At 40.7% G+C, this 22210-nt stretch overlaps 1 protein-coding gene across 1 annotated transcript in view; it reads left to right on the plus strand.

Moving 5' to 3' along the window:
- The window catches only part of LOC119425621 (cytoplasmic dynein 1 intermediate chain 1), a 99665-nt gene that overhangs the window by 24900 nt on the left and 52555 nt on the right, over positions 1-22210 (plus strand). The window contains exons 7-10 of the mRNA XM_037693156.1: positions 7876-7971; positions 14097-14268; positions 17461-17560; positions 17690-17815. Of these exons, the coding sequence (XP_037549084.1) occupies positions 7876-7971; positions 14097-14268; positions 17461-17560; positions 17690-17815 (494 nt within the window). The remainder of the gene's footprint in view (positions 1-7875; positions 7972-14096; positions 14269-17460; positions 17561-17689; positions 17816-22210) is intronic.

The raw sequence follows: 22210 nt of genomic DNA on the forward strand, positions 1-22210 counted from the left end.
GCACAAAAAAAGAAACTGTCCAGATGACCTGACTGAAAAATGTTGGATTTTATACCTGGATTATTGAGCATGGACTTTGTTGTTATACAGTTTGCTTGTTTTCTTGGAGCTGTCATGCAGTTCTTTGTTTGTCCAGCAGGGAGCACTCTTGACACATGTACTGTTTCAACCAGAAGCATAGATCCTTTACAGGATTTCTGTATTAAATTAAATTGAATCATAGTACTATAAACAATTACAGTTTATCATCTAATCTCCATCATGTGTCACATTTAATAGAGTTCATTAATTTAACAAAAGCAGGCTGGTTTAGGTGTGTCGTTGTTGCCTCATAAGTATAATGCTCCAGCATCTGTAAATACTTTTTGTCTATTTTGGTAGAACCTGGAAAGATTTGACCTTTAGCTGGCCTATAAAAATATCTCATATTACTGTAAAACAAAACGAAGCACCTTTGTCATCAGAGGGGGAAACGTAGACCATCAATCAGCATCCGAGCCACACACACTCACAACTGATGGTCATATGTCTGAGTGACACATATACCAGCACAGATGACGTGATAAAAAGTGAGTCTGTGCCACAACAGTTGTTGTTTTTATAAGAGATTTTTCTTTCTTTTGGTCCCCCCCCCAGTTCTTTTGACAGATTGGAAAGTTTGAAGCCATGGGTTTTAATCAGGCCCTGCGGTGGGGCTCAGAGCATGGCCATGATGGCTCGTTTTAAAGCTGTGGGTCTGGGTACAGGCCAAGTCTGGGTGGCACTGGTAGAAAGGGGGTGGGGGTGTCCTGGACATAGAGGAAAAGCAATGGAGAGAGCATCTAGCAGCCCACAGCACTTTGCAAAGTTAGCCACAGACCCTTAAAGGACTGTACAGCTGCATTAATGGAAAGTGTGGGCTCTCGTGTGTGTTTATGGTGTAGACTCAAACACACGTATACAAAGTTTGATCAGTGTGTGGAAGTGTGGTGAAGAGTGGCATTAATCTAAATCCTGCTGTGGGTTAGAGCTTTGCTGGTTTTACATCAAGTCCTGCTGCTAATGTGTTGGTATGGGGGGGAATATTTTTACCCCCACTGTGGCAATCATGACTTGATGAACCATGATGAATTTTAAATATTATTTTCTATTAAAATAAATGGAAAGAGGTGGAAAAGAAACAGCGTAAAGCTAACAAACCGAGTTCGGTAGATTATTACTGCCTGACTTTTGATGCATTTATGTTTAGTTATAAATAAAATCCTGGCCCAACTCATTTTACAAGCACCACTCAATTTCCTGAGCTTTGTCAAAATGGTAGTGTTGTATCTAAAAGTAAAAAAGCAAGAAGGCTTATAATAGTTAATTATTCATAAATAACCTGCTAGTTAAAAAAATAAAAAATAAAATCGATGGTGAATGAATATGTTTCTACAAATGCTAACAGTATGAAATTTGATAGTTAATAGTAGGAATAATGTTGGACTCCAAAGCTTCTGAGTACCCTTCTAGATTTATAAAAATTAAAGTCCTATCATTTTCCCTTGAAGATACAACGTTCCTTCAAAAGATATAATCGTCTGAAGAACTTCCTTTGAGGTCAATGTTGTGCCAAAAAAATCATTCCTGCCATAAAAGCACCGTGCACTGTTTGATTGACACGAGGGTGTAGTGTCACGTGGAACAACACTGTTCTGCCCACACGTGTACTTTCCTGTTAACCCACTTACTACGTTCAGGCGTTTTACTTTGAAAATAGCAGTAACTGGCTCAGTTAATTGGAACAGTGTCCATTATGAGTTTTCAAGAAGTTACAACTGCGATGTCCGTGTGCACCGCGTAAAGATCAGCAAGATTCCTGAGCAGGTCAGACTGCCCTCTCACCTCACACAAAAATATCTGCTCGACTTCACAAAATGGGTTGTTCCAAACCTGCAATTTTCCTTCCTACCTGACTAACTCAGGTCCCTAAAATGTTAGCTGTGTTTTTCTGCGCTCAGACAAAGAGAATGGAGAAAGGAGGTGGTTTAACTGTCAAACAAAAAGCAAGTAATGTTCAGCTGAACTTATTTAAATCTCAACGTCTGCATACAGAAATAAATCACTGCTTTTATATATATATATATACATATATATATATATACATTGTTATCATAATTCCAGACTTGTAAAATATTGTGATTTTTTTAAAATTTACATGGGCTCCAAACAATAATTTAGCTGAGGTGAGATGTAAACCATGTAGAGAATTCTCCTGAAGCCTCGGGTCAGTTGTGGAGTGCAGAGATGATGGAGTTGCACTGGAAATGCACGTGTGTGCCTTTGTCTAAAAATAAGTGTGTGTCTCGTGCCAGGGCCACATTAGAGGAAGCTTTCAAGTCTCGTTGACCTCCTCCTACTCCTCTGCTCCATGCTTGTGTTGTGGTCTTCTGAGCAGCCAGCAGCTCAGACCCCTGCAAACTTTGCATTTCCATCTGAATCTCTATAATGTAGAATTATTCCCCGTGTGTGGGACGCTCGCTAACCTTGCTAGATTTTTCCCTCTTGCTACAGCCTCACTTCCATGTCAGCATTTTTCTCTTTCTAGGTGATTAACACAATAAGATTTTCCTCCAAATCATGAGCAGTGTCACGTTTGATTGCATGACTCAGTTTAGTAGTCACCTCCGTGCTGCTGTGATAAATCTTCAGCACTGCTCCCATACTGTAGTTTGAACCTAGTCTCATCCTCCCTGTTACACCCACTGCTCTTTGATAACCAAGCCAATCCATTCAAGTGTTCCTTTAACACATTTCAGCACTAGCTTTAAGTCTGGATTGAGTTCAGAATAAAACCCTAGCTGATGCTTTGATCCTTAGCGAGCGTCGCACACTCAACACATTACAGCTCTGACACACCATGCCATTGTGCTTTATGCACTAGCCAAAGAGGAACAGAAGACAGCGTACATCTTTTATATGCTGTCAATATTTTTTCCTCTTCACACGCTCGGTGGTAACCTCCAACTGTGAAATAATACAAAATGTTTAAGCTAATGAAACTCTCAGCAGTTGATCAGCCTTCATTAAGACTATTTTTACTTTAATCCACAAACATATCAGCCCATTACTCTCACCTGAATTATTGCACTCTTTTGCCTGTCATTAGAGTTTGCTCTACGTGGTGAAAACTTGAAGTGATAATAAGCTTCTATAATGTAGCTGGTTGCATTATATTTCTGCATCACCTGACTAGAAAATAAGTGGCAGACTTCTATATGTTTTGGACTGGCTTTAAATTTAATTACAACATTGACTGCTGTGGTGTTGTTTCAGGAAGGCCCCCTTTCTGCAGGATAATGAGCCCAGAACGGCATTAAAAAAATCTGCCAAAATGTGGAATGTCTTTGCAGAGAGCGTGTTAACACAGTGGGATCCCCATTATGTCTGATAGGTTGTAGGTAAGGTTGTATGGTTGTGCAATATAGATTGTAAGGTTTTCCATCTTTTGCAATCTGCATTCAACATCATCCAGTCAGATTTGTTCCATCTCAAACTTGTCCTAAACTCTGACAAAACCAAAGCGTTGCTGTTTTCAAACTGGAAGTCAGTCCCAGCAGTTCTTCCTCTGATTTTATCCTCAAATGGTGTCCCCATTGAGTTTGTCGATTACTATAAATATTTGGTTGGGTATCTTGGTCGATTCACATCTCTCCTTTAAGCTCCACGTGGAAAACCTAGTAAGGAAACTGAAAGTTAAATTGAGTTTCTTTTTCAGAAACAGATCCTGTCTAACCCTGAATGTTAGGAAACACCTTGTGTCTGTGACTTTCCTTCCCTCCATTGATTACGATGACATTATTTACATGAACGCTCCTACAAGAACCCTGCAGATGTTGGATGCTGTCTATCATGGTGCACTAAGATTCATAACTGGCTGTGATTATTGTACCCACCACTGCACCCAGTATTCACTGGTTAACTGGACATCATTAACTTCATGCAGACTGTCCCACTGGTACATTTTCATCTTTAAATCACTTCTTGGTCTGCTGCCTTCATACATCTCCTCCTACATGTCTCTGCATGAGTGCAGCTACAGCGTGCGCTCTCAGGACATTATTACCTGCAGTGTTCCCTCAGTGAGGACTGAACTAGGCAAAAGGGCCTTCTCCTACTCCGCTCCTGTTTCCTGGAATATCTTACAAAAAGATTTGAAGCTCTCGACCTTGACCTCTCTAAGTGGCTTCAAATATCTGCTAAGTTCCTGGCAAAAACCAATGCAGACATGTTCCTGTTTTTAGTTTTCTACACCGCCTTACCACCTAGCTGTTTTTTTGTTACCTTTTTTTAATGCCATTTTATTTTCACTTGTTATTCTCAGTTTGTATTCATCCTTTTATGATTGTCTGTTACTGTCTTTGTTGTCCATTGTTGTCATCATTCTTTGTTAAAATCAGGTCTCTCTTGTAAATGAGTCCCCGAGGCTCAATGGGATTAACCTGTCTGAATAAAGGTTGAATGAATGAATGTAGATTGTGAAGGGTTTTAAGCATGCACAAAACCTCCATAGTGAGGTTGTGGTGCCAGTTATTGGGGTTTTGGGTAGAGCATGGGGGACCAAAGTGTGGGGCCTGCATACATCAGTGTGGCTTGGCCATCAAGACTTTAAAATACACCTAGCCATGCTGGCCTCATGTCTAGGTTATGACTGTGATCATGACAAGATCGTAGAATCAATCTATCGTAGACATGATATTTGTGGCAGTAATGTCACGTTAGGGTAGCGTGAGCTTCTATCATGTAGCTGCAGCCTGCCATGGTCTTGGAAAGTCTTACCACAGTGGGTGAATAAAATGCGGTTCAGGCTCAGGAGAGTGTCTTCATATGCTTTATATCTATTTGTGTGGATTGCAAAAATTCTGAATCTGGCTAACATCACCTGCAGGAGACATGTCAGTTGGGTAGATCGTCCTTAATTATGACCCGCATACATTTGCATTCACCCTGCGAACATAATGTGGCCCGGTGTGTTACAAACCATCTCTCAGTATGGTGTAAGTGGTGTAAGCTGTCAGACTTTAGAATGTCTTGCAGACCTTCAATCTTCGACTTAGTGGGGTCAGCTTGTGATGAAGTTGCCTGAAGCCTGTTTGTGGCCGTAGGCAGTACTTGCATTACTTTGCATTTTGGACACCTTGACACTCGGCGACATCCTTGACACGCAGCGACATTAATAGCATATTTTCCATATTAAATAGCAGCAATTATCCACAGTATTTTACAACTATATTAACACGTGCTACTTCAGACATACAAGCTGCTCAGTTAAGTTTTGAACATATTATTTCACCTAAGATGAGCCATTCCTAAATGTGTGTACAACACATAAGTTTGTCAGTATTCATACTTTTACACACCTATGTTTCACCGTATGTACCATATAGCTCCACTCTATGTATACATACAGTACCTGCTGGGCTGTTTGGAATTGACTTGGGCCAGCCAGCATGAGTAAGCAGCCAGGGGAAGATTGAAGCAGCCAGATGCAGACGCTTGGGCTACCGAAGATATCATTACCCCAAGCATGTAGCAGACCAAAACGGCAGCCCCCCCAAGTGGAGTTTCATCAAGGTGGACCCCCACCCATGTTGAGGGGGAGTGTACCAGTTAAACGGTCGTCCTGCAGCGAGGAGAGGTATTAAGCGGCAGGTGGAAAGAAAACGCATCTCGTGACTGGAATGAGGTGGAAAAAGGACGAGTGCAGATACTCACAGGCTGGCAGACGCGTTCACACTGTGAAATTGTCTCATGATTTACTTTCGCTGCTGCTTTTACAACGCAATAGAAAACCACGTAGCGCCTCACCGTGCGTTTGCTTGAGCTTTTTACATACAATTTCAGATTTATATATATTTTTTCCAGCTACCATTTTATAAGATTTTTGCATTGCACTCGTGAAAAATGTATCTAAAAACTTCCACTCAAAGGAAATAGTGGGGATATTTTTGGTGCAGGGCTTTGACAGAACAAGTTGATGCATGGCCATTGGCAGAGACATCAGCAGTATCTTCATACGGGAATTGGACTGTCTCCCCTCAGTGAGGTAACCCATAAACCATGAATCATGCTTCTTTGCTCCAGACTCTTGCGGTCCCAGGGTCGGAGAGTTTGACCACTTCTCAATGTGGTCTCCCTCCTCTCCTCACGCTCCTCCCATCCCCATCACCACACATTCCAACCACCGGACCAGTCACGTAAGGTCAAACAAATAAAGTGGACTAGCAGTTGTGTATTAAGCATTTCCCTCGCAAAATGCACTGGAAAGACATACAGCTTCTTAAAACCAAGTATGAAGGAGAAATACAAAACTAACAGATCTGTAACATAAAGGTTTACCTGTTCCATTTTCTTCACATGCTTGTTCAGTCAGCTCAGTCATGGAGCTGCTTTGGCAGTCTGCCTGTCTGTTCATCTCTGGTCTTTCTTCTCCAAACTGGTGGGTCACTGGTGTTTGGATCCTTTCTACTCGCTGTTAACCACCAACTTGGACAGAACCTCAACTCTATGCTTAGTCATTTATTATGCATACGGTATGAAAATTAAAGTCATACATCAAGTATGCTTTGTTGAAAAGAGAAAAAAATCAAAGAAACAGACATGGGGTATGAAAGGATGTACTCTGAGACCCAATATCATGATTTATTTAAGGCCTGGACTTTTTTTGTTCTAATGATAATAAAGTAAACGTAGTAATCACTGGCTGCAGTTGTAGGTTTAAAGAGAAGAAGAGAGTTTATCAAAAGCTTAAGCACGAGTGATAAATGGACAGTTCATCCGGTGCAAGAGTGGCCCTTGAGCGAGTGGTTTTAACAGTGCCCCGGGCCACACTCCAGCTGAGTTAAACACACTCTGACGTGTGTGTGTGTGTGTGTGTGAGAGAGAGAGAGAGAGTGGAACATGACATTTCTGAGGGTGTGATGTAGTCACTTCCTCCCGCTGGACTGAGCAACTGTTGTCAGCTTGACCCTGCCAGTTAACCCCTCGCCACCCCTGGCACCGCGGGCGAGGGTTACGCTGCTGCGCGTTCAGGACGAAGAGAAAGGCAGATTGTATGTGTGTGTAGCGTGTGTGCTTAGAGGACCACAGGTGTCTGGGTGCGGTGTCAGGGTGTTAAGAGGTCTCAGAGAGGGCCCCTCGACTTTCAGCATCTGGACGAAGCTGAAAAGAGGAAAGGTTGGCGAGGGTTAGCAACACATACCCCGAGGGGTGCCGGGGCAGTAGTGGACAAGCAGGTGCCTGTGTTGACAGTACCCCTTCGGACTTGAACTGGAAACACACACACGCTCACACACTTCACAATAAATCCTGGAGAGTCAAGCATAATTGTGGAGCCTGATTAGAGCGAAGGCAGAGGGAATCCCCTTTTACACACACATCACGGGATCTTTTTTTCTTGAGGTCAAAGGTGAAGGGAGGGAGAGGAAGGCGCACAGAACTTAGATATCCTGCTCACAGTGTGTTGTTGTGTGATCTGGACTCACATTGACCAACAAATCCACTCATGTAGATCATATGTGACAACTAAAGTCAGCACAAGTTGCTTTTTTTTGGTGCATCACTTTTTGGCAAACAGTTAATGAAGTCTACAACTGTAACATAAATTCAGCTACTTTGCTTCAGTTTATTATGTTTTCAAAAACAAACAAACAAAAACCCCACAAATACCTCTCTGTCTGTAAAAGCAACCCATTTGCAGTGACTGTTAGTCAGGTGTACGGGTGCATGGCTGGGAATGATTATTTAGTTAAAAAGGAGGGGGCGGAGGCTCGCAGAGGGAGGTCGAGGAAAATTGGAACAGCTGTTGATTAACATGAGTGCTCTCTCTTGTGTTTTTTTTTTAAACTCTCTTTTCAGTAGAGGAGGAAGAGGAAGATGAAGAGATGATGGAGGCAAAGCCAGGCCCAGAGTTTGAGCATCGAGATGAAGATGACGGAAAGGGAACCAAAGAAGGTTTGAGGATCTCCAGGCACAAATGTTTCATCAGAAGCACCAGATTATCTGAAGGAAAACCAAGCACTTAGCATCTTACCCATGCTATTTCTCAACCGCTATTAGCTGAACCATATTTACACACAGGCTATTTACACCGGCTCAGACTGCCTCAGAATAAATAAATAGCTAAACAGATGCTCTGATAATAAGGTTTGGTAAACAAACCGTCTCTCCGGCCACGGCTTGTCAGTATTCGTCCTTGTTTGCCTTTGTTTAGGGAAATGTCTACAGAGACCCGGCAAGCAACTTTTTATAGCTTCTTTTTTGGCAGCAGCACAATATTTTCACCCACAATTTTTTAACACACAGTGAACAACAACTCTTGTTTACTTTGTTCCTGCCAATGTTTTGCACCATATGTGGTGCTGGAGTTCAATGCAACTAAATTAATTTAGTTGCATTGAACTCCAGCACCAACAATACCATTTGCTGTGATCACTGAGATTTTTCTTCCTTAATTCCTGAAGGAAGCCATCTTTGTAAAAAATAACCCATCCGCCATTAAACAGGGGCGGAGCCTTCGTGTTCAACGGTCCCCCTCTTACAAAGCTGTTATTGCTAGTATCACTCAGCCCCCTGTGAACAGTAAACAGCCATCAGGGCATTAATGACCAATTGTTAGGCTGATGGTCCTCCTTGATCATGTGAACAGCTGGTTCTGGATGTCACCAGCGAACTGGTTGATCCACTATGAGAAGGAGCTACAGTATTTATAAGACTGAGCTGAATACAGCACCTCAGACTTCATCAGTCTTTTGGATTAAAGACGAAACGTTTCAACAAGTTTTTAATTTTATTTTTAATTTGTACTTTTTTTGAAACCGTCCAGAGGACCTGACTTAACTTTGTTAGATTTTTCTACCTGGATCATTGAGCATCCATCAGGACATTTTCTTCCTTAGGTTTTTCAGCACGTAACTCATTCTGCAATGTTTGTGCTATTTCAGCAACATACATCAAAACGTTAGCTCATTCAGGACATTCCTGCTACAACTTTTGGTATTTGAGCAATTTTTACTTTTTGAAACATTTAGCGTTTTCTGACTTTTTTATCATTAAAAAGGAATGGAGCTCTCTTCACATCCTTCCAACACTGTTCTGTTTAAAACCTTTTACTTTCATTTACACTCCTTTTATTTCAGCTTTTGTTCTCATTCTGCCCTTTCTAGCTTATTGGCGCTAATTTCAGCTTCCTTCAGCTTCCTTCAGCTTCCTTCAGCTCCTTTTCTTTCTGCTCATTTGTTTTTTCAGTTAGTTTTCTGCTGCTTTCAGCTTCTTTCTGCTAAATTCTGCTTTTTTTCCTCCTACTTTTACAGCTACTCTTTAGGGGTGGTTGGGGCTAAATTCCACCTTTTATGAATCTTTCTTATTATTTCCAATTTGTACGCTCCTTTCAGGCTGTTTTGGCTCATTTCAGCTTTTATTTATAATCTTTTCAGCAATTTTTTTTCTAGTTTTTAGCTGCTTTTCTGATAATTTCAGTTTCTTTTCTGCAAATTTAAATTATTTTTTGGTAATCTATTTAGCCTCTGCCTATTTCTGCTCATTTCTGCTACATTTCTATTCAGCTTCTTCAACTAATTTCTGTTGTTTTTATTCTGTTTCAGCAAATGTCAGCTGTTCAAATTGAACTCACGTTAGCGATTCATTTATAAAACCTTTTCAGCCTAGTCACTTTCAACATTTTCAGCAGCTCTCAGCAAAAATCATTTGGTAATAAACATTCACACTGCATTTCAGGGACTGCAGTCTCTAGTTTTTATTATTTCTGCCTCATCCACAAAATTTAAACTTTACCTTGCATTTGGATTGACATCATGCACTTAAGAATGATTCACTGAAAGTTAATTTCTTCTTTAATAATAAGCATGTTTTGAATATAATGTGTCATTATTATTCTTTTAAACAAGATAAATGCAGCAACTTTGTGAGCTGTTTCTAAAATAAGTCAAATGTTGTTCATTTCCTGCTGTATCTAAGGTTGGGGGTGATTAGCAGGCAATTAATCTGAAATCAGTTTTTTTCCTAGTCCTGTCAAGAATATGTCAGCCATTAAATCCTCAATCACTCAACCTGTAATTCTAACAATAGTATTGTGTATTTTAAATCCAGATCTGACTGACCTGGATTTATATTCAGCCTTGTGTCTAGGACTCCACTGAAAATTCTTAGGTTAAATTAGTTTAACCTTTAAAGTATTTTTCCAAAATATTTGTCTGTTCCTTCTTTGTTCTTTCTCTCAGCTTGTTGAATTTGTTAGTATTCATGAAACTCGGCCACAAGAGAGACAACAAAAGTACTGTACATCAAGGAAAATATCTGTAATAATATTACTTACACTACAGCAAGAAAAAAAAAAAACTTTTTTGTGACACAACTTGCAAACATCAGCATTTATTACTTTAAAAAAGTTAAGGCATTTTTAAAATTATTAAATGGTAATGGTAAATGGACTGTACTTATATAGCGCCTTTCTATCTTATCGAGATACTCAAAGCGCTTTACAACAACCTGTCCTCATTTACCCATTCATACAGCTCTATACTAGATCTCTACAAAGATAACTGAAGAAATCATTCTAAAGAGACTAATCAGAGCTTTAGATCACATTCATACACTGATGGGACACACATCAGAGGCTATGAGGGGTTCAGTGTCTTGCCCATGGACACTTCGACATGTGACTGCTGGTGGATTCAAACCCCCAACTCTTCCATTGGACTGCTCTAACCACTCAGCCACAGCCCCCCTTATTATTTCTGTTAATGACTGTGATCTCCATCTTCTAGAGTCTAGCCATAGACGGATTGTGGAGGTAACAGGTCCAGGATAGAAACTCAGACATCCCTCTCCCTAGTGACACTTTCCAGCTTGTCCTGGAGGACCCCGAGGCGTTCCCAGGTCAGAGAAGATGCACAATCCCACTAACAAGTTCTGGGTCTTCTCCGGGGCCTCCTACCAGTGGGACGTACCTGTCAAACCTCTGAAGAGAGGCGTCCTAATCAGCTGCCTGAACCATCTCAACTGACTCCTTTCAATGAGTAGAAGCAGCGCCTCTACGGCGAGCTTCCCCCGGTTGACGGAGCTCCTCACCTTATCTCTAAGGCTGCCACCCTGGGAAGCCAGCCCATTTTGGCTGCTTGTATTTTATGATCTCATTCTTTTGCTTGTGGTCCAAACCTCATGACCAACGGTGAGGGTTGGAACCCAGACAGACCAGTAAATCGAGAGCCTTGCTTTTCGAATCAGCTCTCTCTTCACCACAACAAAACGTAAGCAACACACTCATTACTGAGGATGAGGCCCCAGTCTGTCGACCCGTCTCCCGTTACCATCCCATAACCACACCATCACTCGTGAACAAGATGCTCCGACACTTGAACTCCTCTACAACAGCAGATATGTTGCTATGTCAAAATCATGTTTTTCCTGGAAATATTTAAAAGTATTACAACAAGGTGATTGTTTTGGATGGGTGTGCTCTGTTTGCACGTGTTAAAAGTCTCCTTCTGAGATTCCAACAGGATGTTGTCTTGAATCACCGCAGTGAAGGCTACCTACGGCACAGATCTGGTTGGCAGGCCGTAGACTGATGAAGTCCTCTGGATGGGGGATGAGACGTTTCTTACTTAAAGAAACTGGGCCAGATGACATGATTAAGTCTTTTTTGTTATCTACCTGGATGATTGAGCTTAACCACTTAAAAAAAAATTATAAGTATTTTAATAATTACTGAAATATTTTAAACTGACAGCATGTCAGAAATATGAGCTATACAACGTCAATTTAACAAATTGCCATCAAACTTACAAACATAAATAAATACAAAGCCTTATTACAAAAAATAGTAATTATTATTTTCTATTAAAATTAAAGCACCATATTATTGGTAGATATCAGAGCTTCGGCTAAACAATAAGTAATCTCATCAGTAATTGCCTTGCTGGTCTTATAGTTATAAATGAACACAAACGTTGTCATTCTTTAATTTTCATTCTTCGTCTTCATTAAAGTCCTCACATGGTGCTGGTCAGTCTGTCATGAAGCATGGTCACTCATGTGTGACGCTCTCTGCCAGTCAGTGGGTGGATCAGATAGGAGGGTTGGGGGGTAGGTTACAGTTGGGGTTAGGGCGGGTCCAGCACATCAGCTTTGTGGCATGTGGGGGTCAGCACTGATTAAAAACCTGTCACCTGACCCCTTGGCCTGCATTTCAAAGTAAAGAGGAATAGAGAAGAGTGAGTTTGTTCAAAAGTTAGGGAAGGGGTCATGCTGTACTTAATAAAAAAATAATGCACAAGGCTTTTTGGGTATGTTAAAATACTTGAAGGGATGTGTATAAATACTCATATTCCGCCTCTTAAGCTGAGTATCTGTGCCTTCAGTGAATGTGAGGCTCTCATAAACACAGTCATCCGTCTCCCCTCATGCCGGCCTATTAGAGGGCCTGGCCTTTGATCCCTGCCACTCGATTCACTGAGTCTTTTCTGACAACTCGTAAGAAACACAAAGAGATGGAGGGATCAAAGTCAAGAGGCAGGGTAAAGGTCGATACATGTGTGTCTGCATGCATGTGTGTCTGGGTGTAAAAATGGCATGTGCGCTTGGGGACAGTGACTTCAAAAACCGGACGCCGTGCTGTGCAGCCATTACGTTCAAAGGGAGGCGTGCCGCCGCTCAGAGGCCTTTGTTTTCTCTTGTTTTTTTCCTCTTGTTTATGAAGTTCTTGCTGTAGGATTTTATTAGAGCAGATGCATTAGAAACTGTTTGTAGTTTATTATGTTCTGGATGTGATTCAGTTTTTTTACAAAGATGAAGGGAATGTTAATCCGACATCAGAAGCGCAGGTTAGTGCTTTTGCTCGTAGCGGAAATGATCGTCTTGTGTGCGTCTGGGTTTGTAAACCTCTAGAAAAGTGTAAAATCACTTTAGTGTCCCAGACAAACAATAAAACAAAACATTCACCAAATGTCTAATTTAACTTTTCTATGTCAAGTTATGTGTAGGACTGATAAAAAATGATCTGTTTCCTCAAACTAACTGGACAAAAGCTAACTGGTTGCATCTGTCAGCACTCCACATTTGTCTCAGAATGTCAAGAACAACTTTATGTACAGTGATAAACTTTCATGAAGTAACTCTTTATTTTATTTTACAAAAGAAGAAATCAGAGGTGCAAGAATCAAGTATATGTTTTTTTATAATATACACTAATTATACTATTAAAATGGTTTATTTGCTTGTCTTTTATTGTGTAAGTGAGAATGTTTGACAAACTAGTTCTGATTACCTAATAGTTAGGACAGATAAATACACTGTAAGATAAGATAAGATAAGATAAAACTTTATTGATCCAACAGGAAATTGTTTATGTATATACATACAATGACTATCTCCCTAAAAGATTTTCATCTACTTGTAAAAATAATAAATTAAGGTTTATCCGACTAGATATCTGAATTAATAAATGCAGATGGGTTTTTTGTTATAAGTTAATTCACTGTTTGTTGTCATTTCAGTGTAAATTTAAAGATTTAAAGAATATGAGTATTACTTGAAATATACATAATGCAGTTAAGGCTCAGGCACTACTTGAATGAATGCTTATCACCAGATAAATTGAATTGGCTTCAGGTGTTAATCAGTTGTAGATGTACATCCAGTGATAACTTTATAAAAGTTTTGTTAAAATTTGTCCAGTGGTTTGATAATCAATGATCATGCATAATGTATAGAAGTTGGAGTGTTGTGAATGTCTCTGAGCTACAATCATGCTACATTTTAGCTCAATGTCTGTAAAACTGACTGAACTAGAGACATTTGAGTGTTTTCAAAGGTTTGTTCAGGCAGCCGTCCTGAATCAGTTATAGTTTACATCCAAAGATTACTATTTGCAAGTTTCATTAAAGTGCATTCAAAAGTCCATGAGATATTTTAGTAGCACAAAGACAGACAGACATGGGCATGATCACATGTTACCATCTTCAGGTGATGGGCAAAGCAGTATCTTCAGTTTCTGGCTGAACTGAGCATTATGCACAGTCTGAGCAGTTTTCTCTGTTCGTGTTTGTTTCTCCTAACAGGCTCATTTCCCGTGTTGCGGGAGCTGACAGAGGAGGAGAGGCAGCAGATCCTCCACTCCTCCGACTTCCAGAGCTTCTTCGACTGCAGCATTCGGGTGATGGAGAGAGCTCTGGCTGAAGATAGCAACATATTCTTTGACTACAGCGGACGAGACCTGGAGGACAAAGAGGGGTGAGCAGCTCTGCTCTTACTCCAGCCAATCTAAAATCAACTAAAACCCAAACAGTTTGGATCCCGTGAGCAGATTCCACATTTGTCTTCCAGACTTTCTAAAACCTCAATCAGAACATGCCGCAACAAAATCAATTTGAGCCGCACATGTGAGCGTCTGCTGATGCATCTCCAACTCCCAAATGTGTGAACACTGACTCATAGTCACCGTGTCCCTCTTGGGGCCTGGGAGCGTCTTTGTTCTTTGTAGAGCATGTCTTCATCGTGATGTCACACTCTCAGATGGTTAAAGATTCCTGTGAAGTGACAACCATCACGTCTTACAGAGCATTGTCCTGCCATCTGAAATACTACCTCCAAGTGGAGGTTATCAAAGGGTTCGTTGACACTGGAAGAGGCATAAGTGCAAAGCTGTTTTAGGTTACTGCTCTGCTATTATGGAAGAACTGCTTTTACTGACTTACTTCAAATTTGACCACAGCAGCCACAGAGAAGCATGAAGCCTGTGGTCAAATAAAGATTATGTCTAAAACAGGCCAAGCACTCAACATGAGACCTGTTCTTTTTTCTTTTTTCTCTTAAGTGATGTGCTTTAACTGTGTCACAACATAGCTTACATTCCTCTGCCCAGTTTCTTTATATACAGTCTCACCCAGCATTTTGAGCCTATATATAATGTGGATGTCACTGTCAGTCAGCGTGGATGTCATATATACACAAACCGGTGCCTGTAATTTGTGTTAATTTGTACTCCAATAGAACAACATGCACAATCTGGTAACTTTGCCCTCTATCTTTGATGTGGAGCATTTGGAGGAAGACAAAATCTTAAAGCTGGTACTGCTTTTTGTGACATTCGTCTACAGCGAGTTGCAAAAATCTCGTCCAGTGCCCAGTTCGAGTTCGATAAAACAAGTTCAAGTGTGGGTTTAGAGTCTGTGGGAAATGTACAAAAAAGTTCCAAAAAAGTTGGGACACTAAACAAATTGTGAATAAAAACTGAATGCAATGATGTGGAGATGGCAAAAGTCAATATTTTATTCGTAAATAACATAGATGACAGATCAAAAGTTTAATGTAAATGTAACATTTTAAAGGAAAAATATGTAGATTCAAAATTTCATAGTGTCAACAAATCCCAAAAAAGTTGGGACAAGTAGCAATAAGTGGCTGGAAAAAGGAAACTGAGCATATAACGAACAGCTGGAAGACAAATTAACACTAATTAGGTCAATTGACACCATGATTGGGTATAAAAAGAGCTTCTCAGAGTGTCAGTGTCTCTCAGAAGCCAAGATGGTAAGAGGATCACCAATTCCACCATTGTTGTGCAGAAAGATAGTGCAGCAATACCAGAATGGTGTTACCCAGCGTAAAATAGAAAAGACTTTTAAGTTATCATCAACCGTCCATAACATCATCAAAAGATTCAGAGAATCTGGAACAATCGCTGTGCGTAAGGGTCAAGGTCGTAAAACTCTACTGGATGCTCGTGATCTCCGGGCCCTTAAACGTCACTGCACCTCAAACAGGAATGCCACTGTCAAGGAAATAACAGAATGGGCTCAGGAATACTTCCAGAAAGTATTGTCAGTGAACACAGTCCACTGTGCCATCCGCCGTTGCCAGCTGAAACTCTACAGTGCAAAGAGGAAGCCATTTCTAAGCAAGCTCCACAAGCTCAGACGTTTGCACTGGGCCAGGGGTCATTTAAAATGGAGTGTGGCGAAATGGAAGACTGTTCTGTGGTCAGATGAGTCACGATTTGAAGTTCTTTATGGAACACTGGGACGCCATGTCATCTGGACCAGAGAGGATAAGGATAGCCCAAGTTGTTATCAACGCTCCGTTCAGAAGCCTGCATCACTGATGGTATGGGGTTGCATGAGCGCTTGTGGCATGGGCAGCTTGCATGTCTGGAAAGGCACCATTAATGCAGAGAACTATGTTCAGGTTCTAGAACAACATATGCTCCAATCTAGACGTCATCTCTTTCAGGGAAGACCCTGCATTTTTCAACACGATAATGCCAGACCACATTCTGCAGCAATCACAACATCATGGCTACGTAGGAGAAGGATCCAGGTACTGAAATGGCCAGCCTGCAGTCCAGATCTTTCACCTATATAGAACATTTGGCTCATCATAAATAGGAAGGTGCGACAAAGAAGGCCCAAGACGATTGAACAGTTAGAGGCCTGTATTAGACATGAATGGGAGAGCATTCCTATTTCTAAACTTGAGAAACTGGTCTCCTCTGTCCCCAGACGTCTGTTGAGTGTTGTAAGAAGAAGGGGGATGCCACACTGTGGTAAAAATGGACTTGTCCCAACTTTTTTGGGATTTTTTGATGCCATGAAATTAGGAAACAACATATTTTTCCCTTAAAATGATACATTCTCTCAGTTTAAACTTTTGATCTGTGATTTGTGTTCTATTCTGAATAAAATATTACATGTTGGCACCTCCACATCATTGCATTCAGTTTTTATTCACAATTTGTTTAGTGTCCCAACTTTTTTGGAATCCGGTTTGTATGAACAAATAATATCTTACCTGTTTTAGATAGCTTTTTGAAAGACCTCAGAGAAATACATAAAAATTCTAACTGGATCAATGAGGTAAAGGCTAGTCCAAACAGAGGCTAACCCTAAAGAGGATTGGTGCCATCTTAAAACAACTTCACCCTCCAACATTTCTAAGTGGTTCATGCAACTTCTAATTCGTAAACTTTAAAACTGTTGTGAGGTTCTCATTACATGAATTTTTAGGATATTTGTCTTCCAAGGTCAGCCCTTTAATGACAAGAATAACAAAAAATAGCTAAAATAAATCTACTTTTACTTTTATAGAAAATTGAATCAAGATGTTGTTTCATACATTTATTTCGGTTAAAACCATTTATTTATACAGTAAGTATGTATGGGAAATATACATATTATTATAAAAGAAAAGTAGTATATTATACTCACCTCTATTTTTAATTAGTGCTGCATGTACAGTAATTGATTTTCCTAACACAGGAGTTAATTTTTAAAAATGGCTACCGTAGTTTATCCAGGTGTAGGCTTTATGCGTTGTACCCTTCTCCAACCATCAGCTGGCTCTAACAGCTACAGGTTTTTCCTATTGAAACAGACGTGGCTTCAGTGCTGATCAAAAACTCTCAGATTTGATCATTTCTGGTTCCAGAGACTCTGGAAGCGGCTCCAGTTTGTCCTTCAATCGACTCTTCTATGACGAGCACTGGTCAAAACATCGTGTCATCACCTGTCTCGACTGGTCCCCTCAGGTGAGCCGTTAAACTTCAAGTGCATTATTACGTTTAAAGAGGGAGAGATCAGTTTATTTTTGTTTATTATTGGACCACCTTTATCTCTCACTTTGTTTGCCCGCCTGTGTTTCCATTTTCTTCTGTTAGTATCCTGAGTTATTGGTCGCCTCCTATAACAACAATGAAGATGCTCCCCATGAACCGGATGGAGTTGCCCTGGTGTGGAACATGAAGTTTAAGAAAGCTACACCAGAGTACATCTTACACTGTCAGGTACTTTCACACATGCATGTACTTTCAGCAGTTTCGAAGGTGATAGCAGTCCTAATGTTGGATTGTTGTGAATACAGTTATCCCTCACATATAGCGGGGGTCTCTGGAACCCCCGCGGTAGGTGAAAATCTGCAAAGTAGCAGCGTTATAGTTATTTGATTATTTATATATATATTGAGGTTTTATAAACCCTTCCCACACTCTTACAAACCTTTCCCACGCTCTTATTAATCTTTCCCTGTAATAAATTTAGTGGAGGACCCGAAAATTCTACCAGACACAGAGCGCGTTCAATAAGCTTCATTTTGAAAAGACTGGTGGAAGTCTTGCCCCTGTTGGACGCGTGGCAGGTGTGCGACAGGGGCAAGGTGAAACAGGAAAATCCAGGGCACAGAAACTTGGTCAGGATGAGGAGATGAGTCAGGAGCAAGAGATCATCGCTGGACATTTACTTGTGCAAGGCTTTCAATAATCAGGTGCCAGATAGAGACCAGGGGAGCGCTTAAATGCTGCGGCCGCCAGGTGAGATGGATTATACTGATCACAGTGGAGCAGGTGGGCGTGGTGAAAAGACAGACATGAACTGTGACATTCCCACTCTCTTATAAACACTTCACATGCTCCTAAACACTTTGGCAAAGACGATGAAGATGATGATGATGAGCTGAATGTACAGTACACACAATATAAAAAACCTGGTTATGATACAGTGAAGCTGCAAGAACTGAACTGTGATATATTGACGGACGACTGTACAGTTGGGCCTCACTATATCGTGGGGGTTACGTTCAAGACACCCCTGCGATAGTTGAAAATCTGCAAAGTAGGGACATTATATTTATTTTAGTATTTATATATACTGTATTAAAGGCTTTATAATCCCTTCCTACACTCTTGCAATGTTCTTAACATTGTTCTAAACTCTCTAAACCAGGGCTATTCAACTGGCGGCCCGCGGACCATTTCCAGTCCACAGGTGACTTCAATCCCACCCACTTCATAAAAATAAAAAATAAATTGGGGTGGGAGGGTTGGTTTTGGGTTTTGGGGTTCTGTTTATTGCATTTAAGATTCAATGCAATAAAATAAACACATTTAAACGGTAACTTATCGTTGTAAAGTTTGGTTTATTTATATAATGATTTTAATCGCTGGATGTCCGGCCCCCGAGCAGTTGGCTTTCAGAAACTGTGGCCCCCTGAGCAGTTTAGTTGAATAGCCCTGTGCTAAACGCTCTAAAAGAGCACAGTGTAAAAGAACAGACAGACTGAAGCTACGGTTACTGTGCCAATCAGCGCCCAGGGGCAGACTGGCTATCAGGAGCACCGGGACCTTCGGGAAATGTCTCGGCTTAGTTTGGGTTAAGGCTCGGTTCGGATCGCGCTTGATTAGTTTCAATAAACAATCCATGCCGCTCACTTTGGTATCTGCCTCATTGAAGCTCCCACAGCAACAATTGGGAAAGACAGACCCCACCCCTGCCCCCTCCTTTCTCTTTCTGAGAATGACAGCCTCAGAAAGAGAAAGGAGGGGGCCCCTTGGCGGTCACTGAGCGGCCAGGTCACCGGGAAACAATGTGTACAACTTATGTTGAAAACCTGTGAAAGAGTGAGTCTGCAAAAGTCAAACTGCGAAGTATCGAGGTACTGCTGTTTACTGTAAATGAACATGATATATAAACTCACTTCTTCTTTTGAGCAGTGGTTCCCAACCTTTTTTTTTTTTTTTTACCTGGGAGCACATGCGTACGTTTTAACAACAAAGCTAATTTGAGCTAATTTGTCATTTATTTATTAGAAATAATATCCAGGTATTTTTTCTTTCCATAAAAACTATCAGCCCTCCTGATGGTGCATACATCTCTGCAGGGAGGAGTCAGGATGTTTGTGGACAAAGAGCTGAAGACTGTACGTAGAACTGAATCTGTTCTGTTTGAGCCATCTGAGTCCAAACAGCTTACCTTTTGATAAGCCAAATAATTTTGTATTCATTTATTTGAAAATGTTTCTATCATACTAATTTAACTTGAAGACACATTTGAGGTTTCTGTGTATGTGAACATCAGTAAAACGGGACGTTGGGAAATGGGATTTCCTAAGAAATGATGCTAATCAGTGCAAAATAATGCTCATTCAGAGCTACCATATTTTCTCATGCGCACTGCTGCTCCACATTTGCCATTTTTTATATTCTTCATTTTGGTTTCTATAGTGTTTGATTTAGGACCCAACATCTGCATGCTGGTTTCAATCTAGAGAGCAAATCTGCAGAGAAGGACACTTATACATAAAATACATCAGCCTGTTGGAACAAACGATGCATTTTCTAGTTTTTGTTTTTAATTCTATGAACACATCCACTTGTCAGAGGCAACTTAGCGTGTAACAGCAGTGTCTGTTGCACCGCAGTTTTTTTACATTATTCGTTGTATTTTACACATGAGAAAAACATATTTTCTGTGCTAATAAAACCTTGCAGACCTCAAATGAGGGCTGGACGTTGGGAACCACTGCTTTAAATGTGTGAGTAAAAAAACAGCTAAAACAAAGTTGTAGCAATGCATTCATCTGACTTTAAGTATAAATGTTAATGGAGATCAGATTTGAAAGGACAGACTGAGGTTTTAATGGAAGGTTTGGGTTGTGATAAGACACAGAGGAGCTGTTTGGATGGAGGATAGAAGAAATGGAACGAGGGTAAGGACCGTCAATTGTCCCATGGAACTGGCAAGCCTGTGTTGAGATGTCTCAGTCATAAAATGCTGTGGTTTACCGCTTCCTAATCCAACACTACATGTGTGTGTTCGCCCACCCACTCCGATGCTCCTTCAGTGATGCTTTCCTCCTAGACATAAAAGGTGAAACTCACCTGTCTTATCCTCGCTATTTAAAGGATTTTAGAGCCAAGCGTGTGCACATAAAGCGACTGACACTTTGAAAGTGTGAAGAAAATTCCATGTGACTCTTGTCATATAAGCTCAGCTGTATAGTTGAGCTTTTAAACACCCCATTCTTTCACTGAACCATATTTTATGCAGCTGCTGAATGTCTTGTGGTTGCATGGATAGATTATACACATCTTGTCGCTGCAACGTTCTGTAGACTTTCCGTGCGGTTCTCTCCTGAGATATGTACTGTACATGTACATCTGACTTTATTAACAGTGTGGTTTATGAGCATGCTGATCTGTGATTTGTCTGCATTGAGCAGCAGACTTTTGGGAACAAGACTATTTGTATAAGCAGTCGATAAAATGCACCATATATCAACAGGGGGGCTTTTTTCCAATTGTGTGAGGCAGAGCTGCCCCACAGTGGATTCAGCTCTAAGTGGACAGGAACACAATGGCACCATTTTGCTCTGAAATATTGTGAAATCCTCAATATGTCACTCATTCAAGCTACTTCAACAAACACAGTTTACTTGTCCGCATGCAGAGATTTGTTTTAATTGAGGGCTGATGCTGAGAGAGAGGGGAAAAAAGAAAAACCCACTGTGAGCGAACAAAAACTTCCAAGTGCCCAACACCCCATGTTACTCCGTCAGTCAGTGTGGCCTGGAAGTTTGCCATTTTGCTTTTTTTTTAATAGGAAAAAAGAAGAGGGAATAAGAAGAAAACAAAAAACAGAAAAAAAAAGGGTTGGTAGCAAAAGCGCAGTAGAGGATGAAATTAAAATAAAGTAATTAAACTAGTAATATGACATAAACTGATAATCCTTCTGTTGCTGCTGGGTTTGGATGCAACCCCCCAGGAGTGTTTATAAAAAGTTTAAAAAATTGCTTTTTCCCCATCACTGTGCATTTTGCCAACAGTTTTGCAGCTGTAGTTAGCTGCGGGTCAGACGGCTCTTAATGTGTGAGCATGCTCTGCTGTTGAACCACCGTCTTCCACTTCTTCTTTGTTGCCTTCACCTGAGCTTTTTTGACTTCTACCTCTTGCCCAAGGCGAGAATAACAGAAAGCAGCAACGTGCCCCCCCCCCTGCATCTGTAATCACTCTCTTGCTGTTTGCTGTACACTTACAACACACTCAGACGTGCATATATTGCACACCGTGTGGCAAACGCTGCTCTGTTAGCAAACAGCACTTCAGCTTTTACTTTCTTCTTCCTTTTTTTTTTTTTTTTGTAGATTTCCACACATGTGCCATTTTTTTCTAGTGATTTGGTAGATAAAAGCCTGAGCGCTGCGTGCATGTCGGTATTGATGTGTTTAGGGTTCACATACTGAACAGGCACATGGTGTGTGCTTATGTGTGTGATATGCTTTAAAAACAGTTCAAGCTGATTTTGGAGGGCTGATGTTTGTGGTTGAGGTTTTATTCCGTTTGTTCAGTTCTACTTCTGATGCTAAAAACAAACTTTGTCTTTCTTCTTTGCTGAATGGACCTAGTGAT

Source organism: Nematolebias whitei, chromosome 19, assembly GCF_014905685.2.
Source record: "Nematolebias whitei isolate Nwh7 chromosome 19, NemWhi1, whole genome shotgun sequence".
NCBI lineage: Eukaryota > Metazoa > Chordata > Actinopteri > Cyprinodontiformes > Rivulidae > Nematolebias > Nematolebias whitei.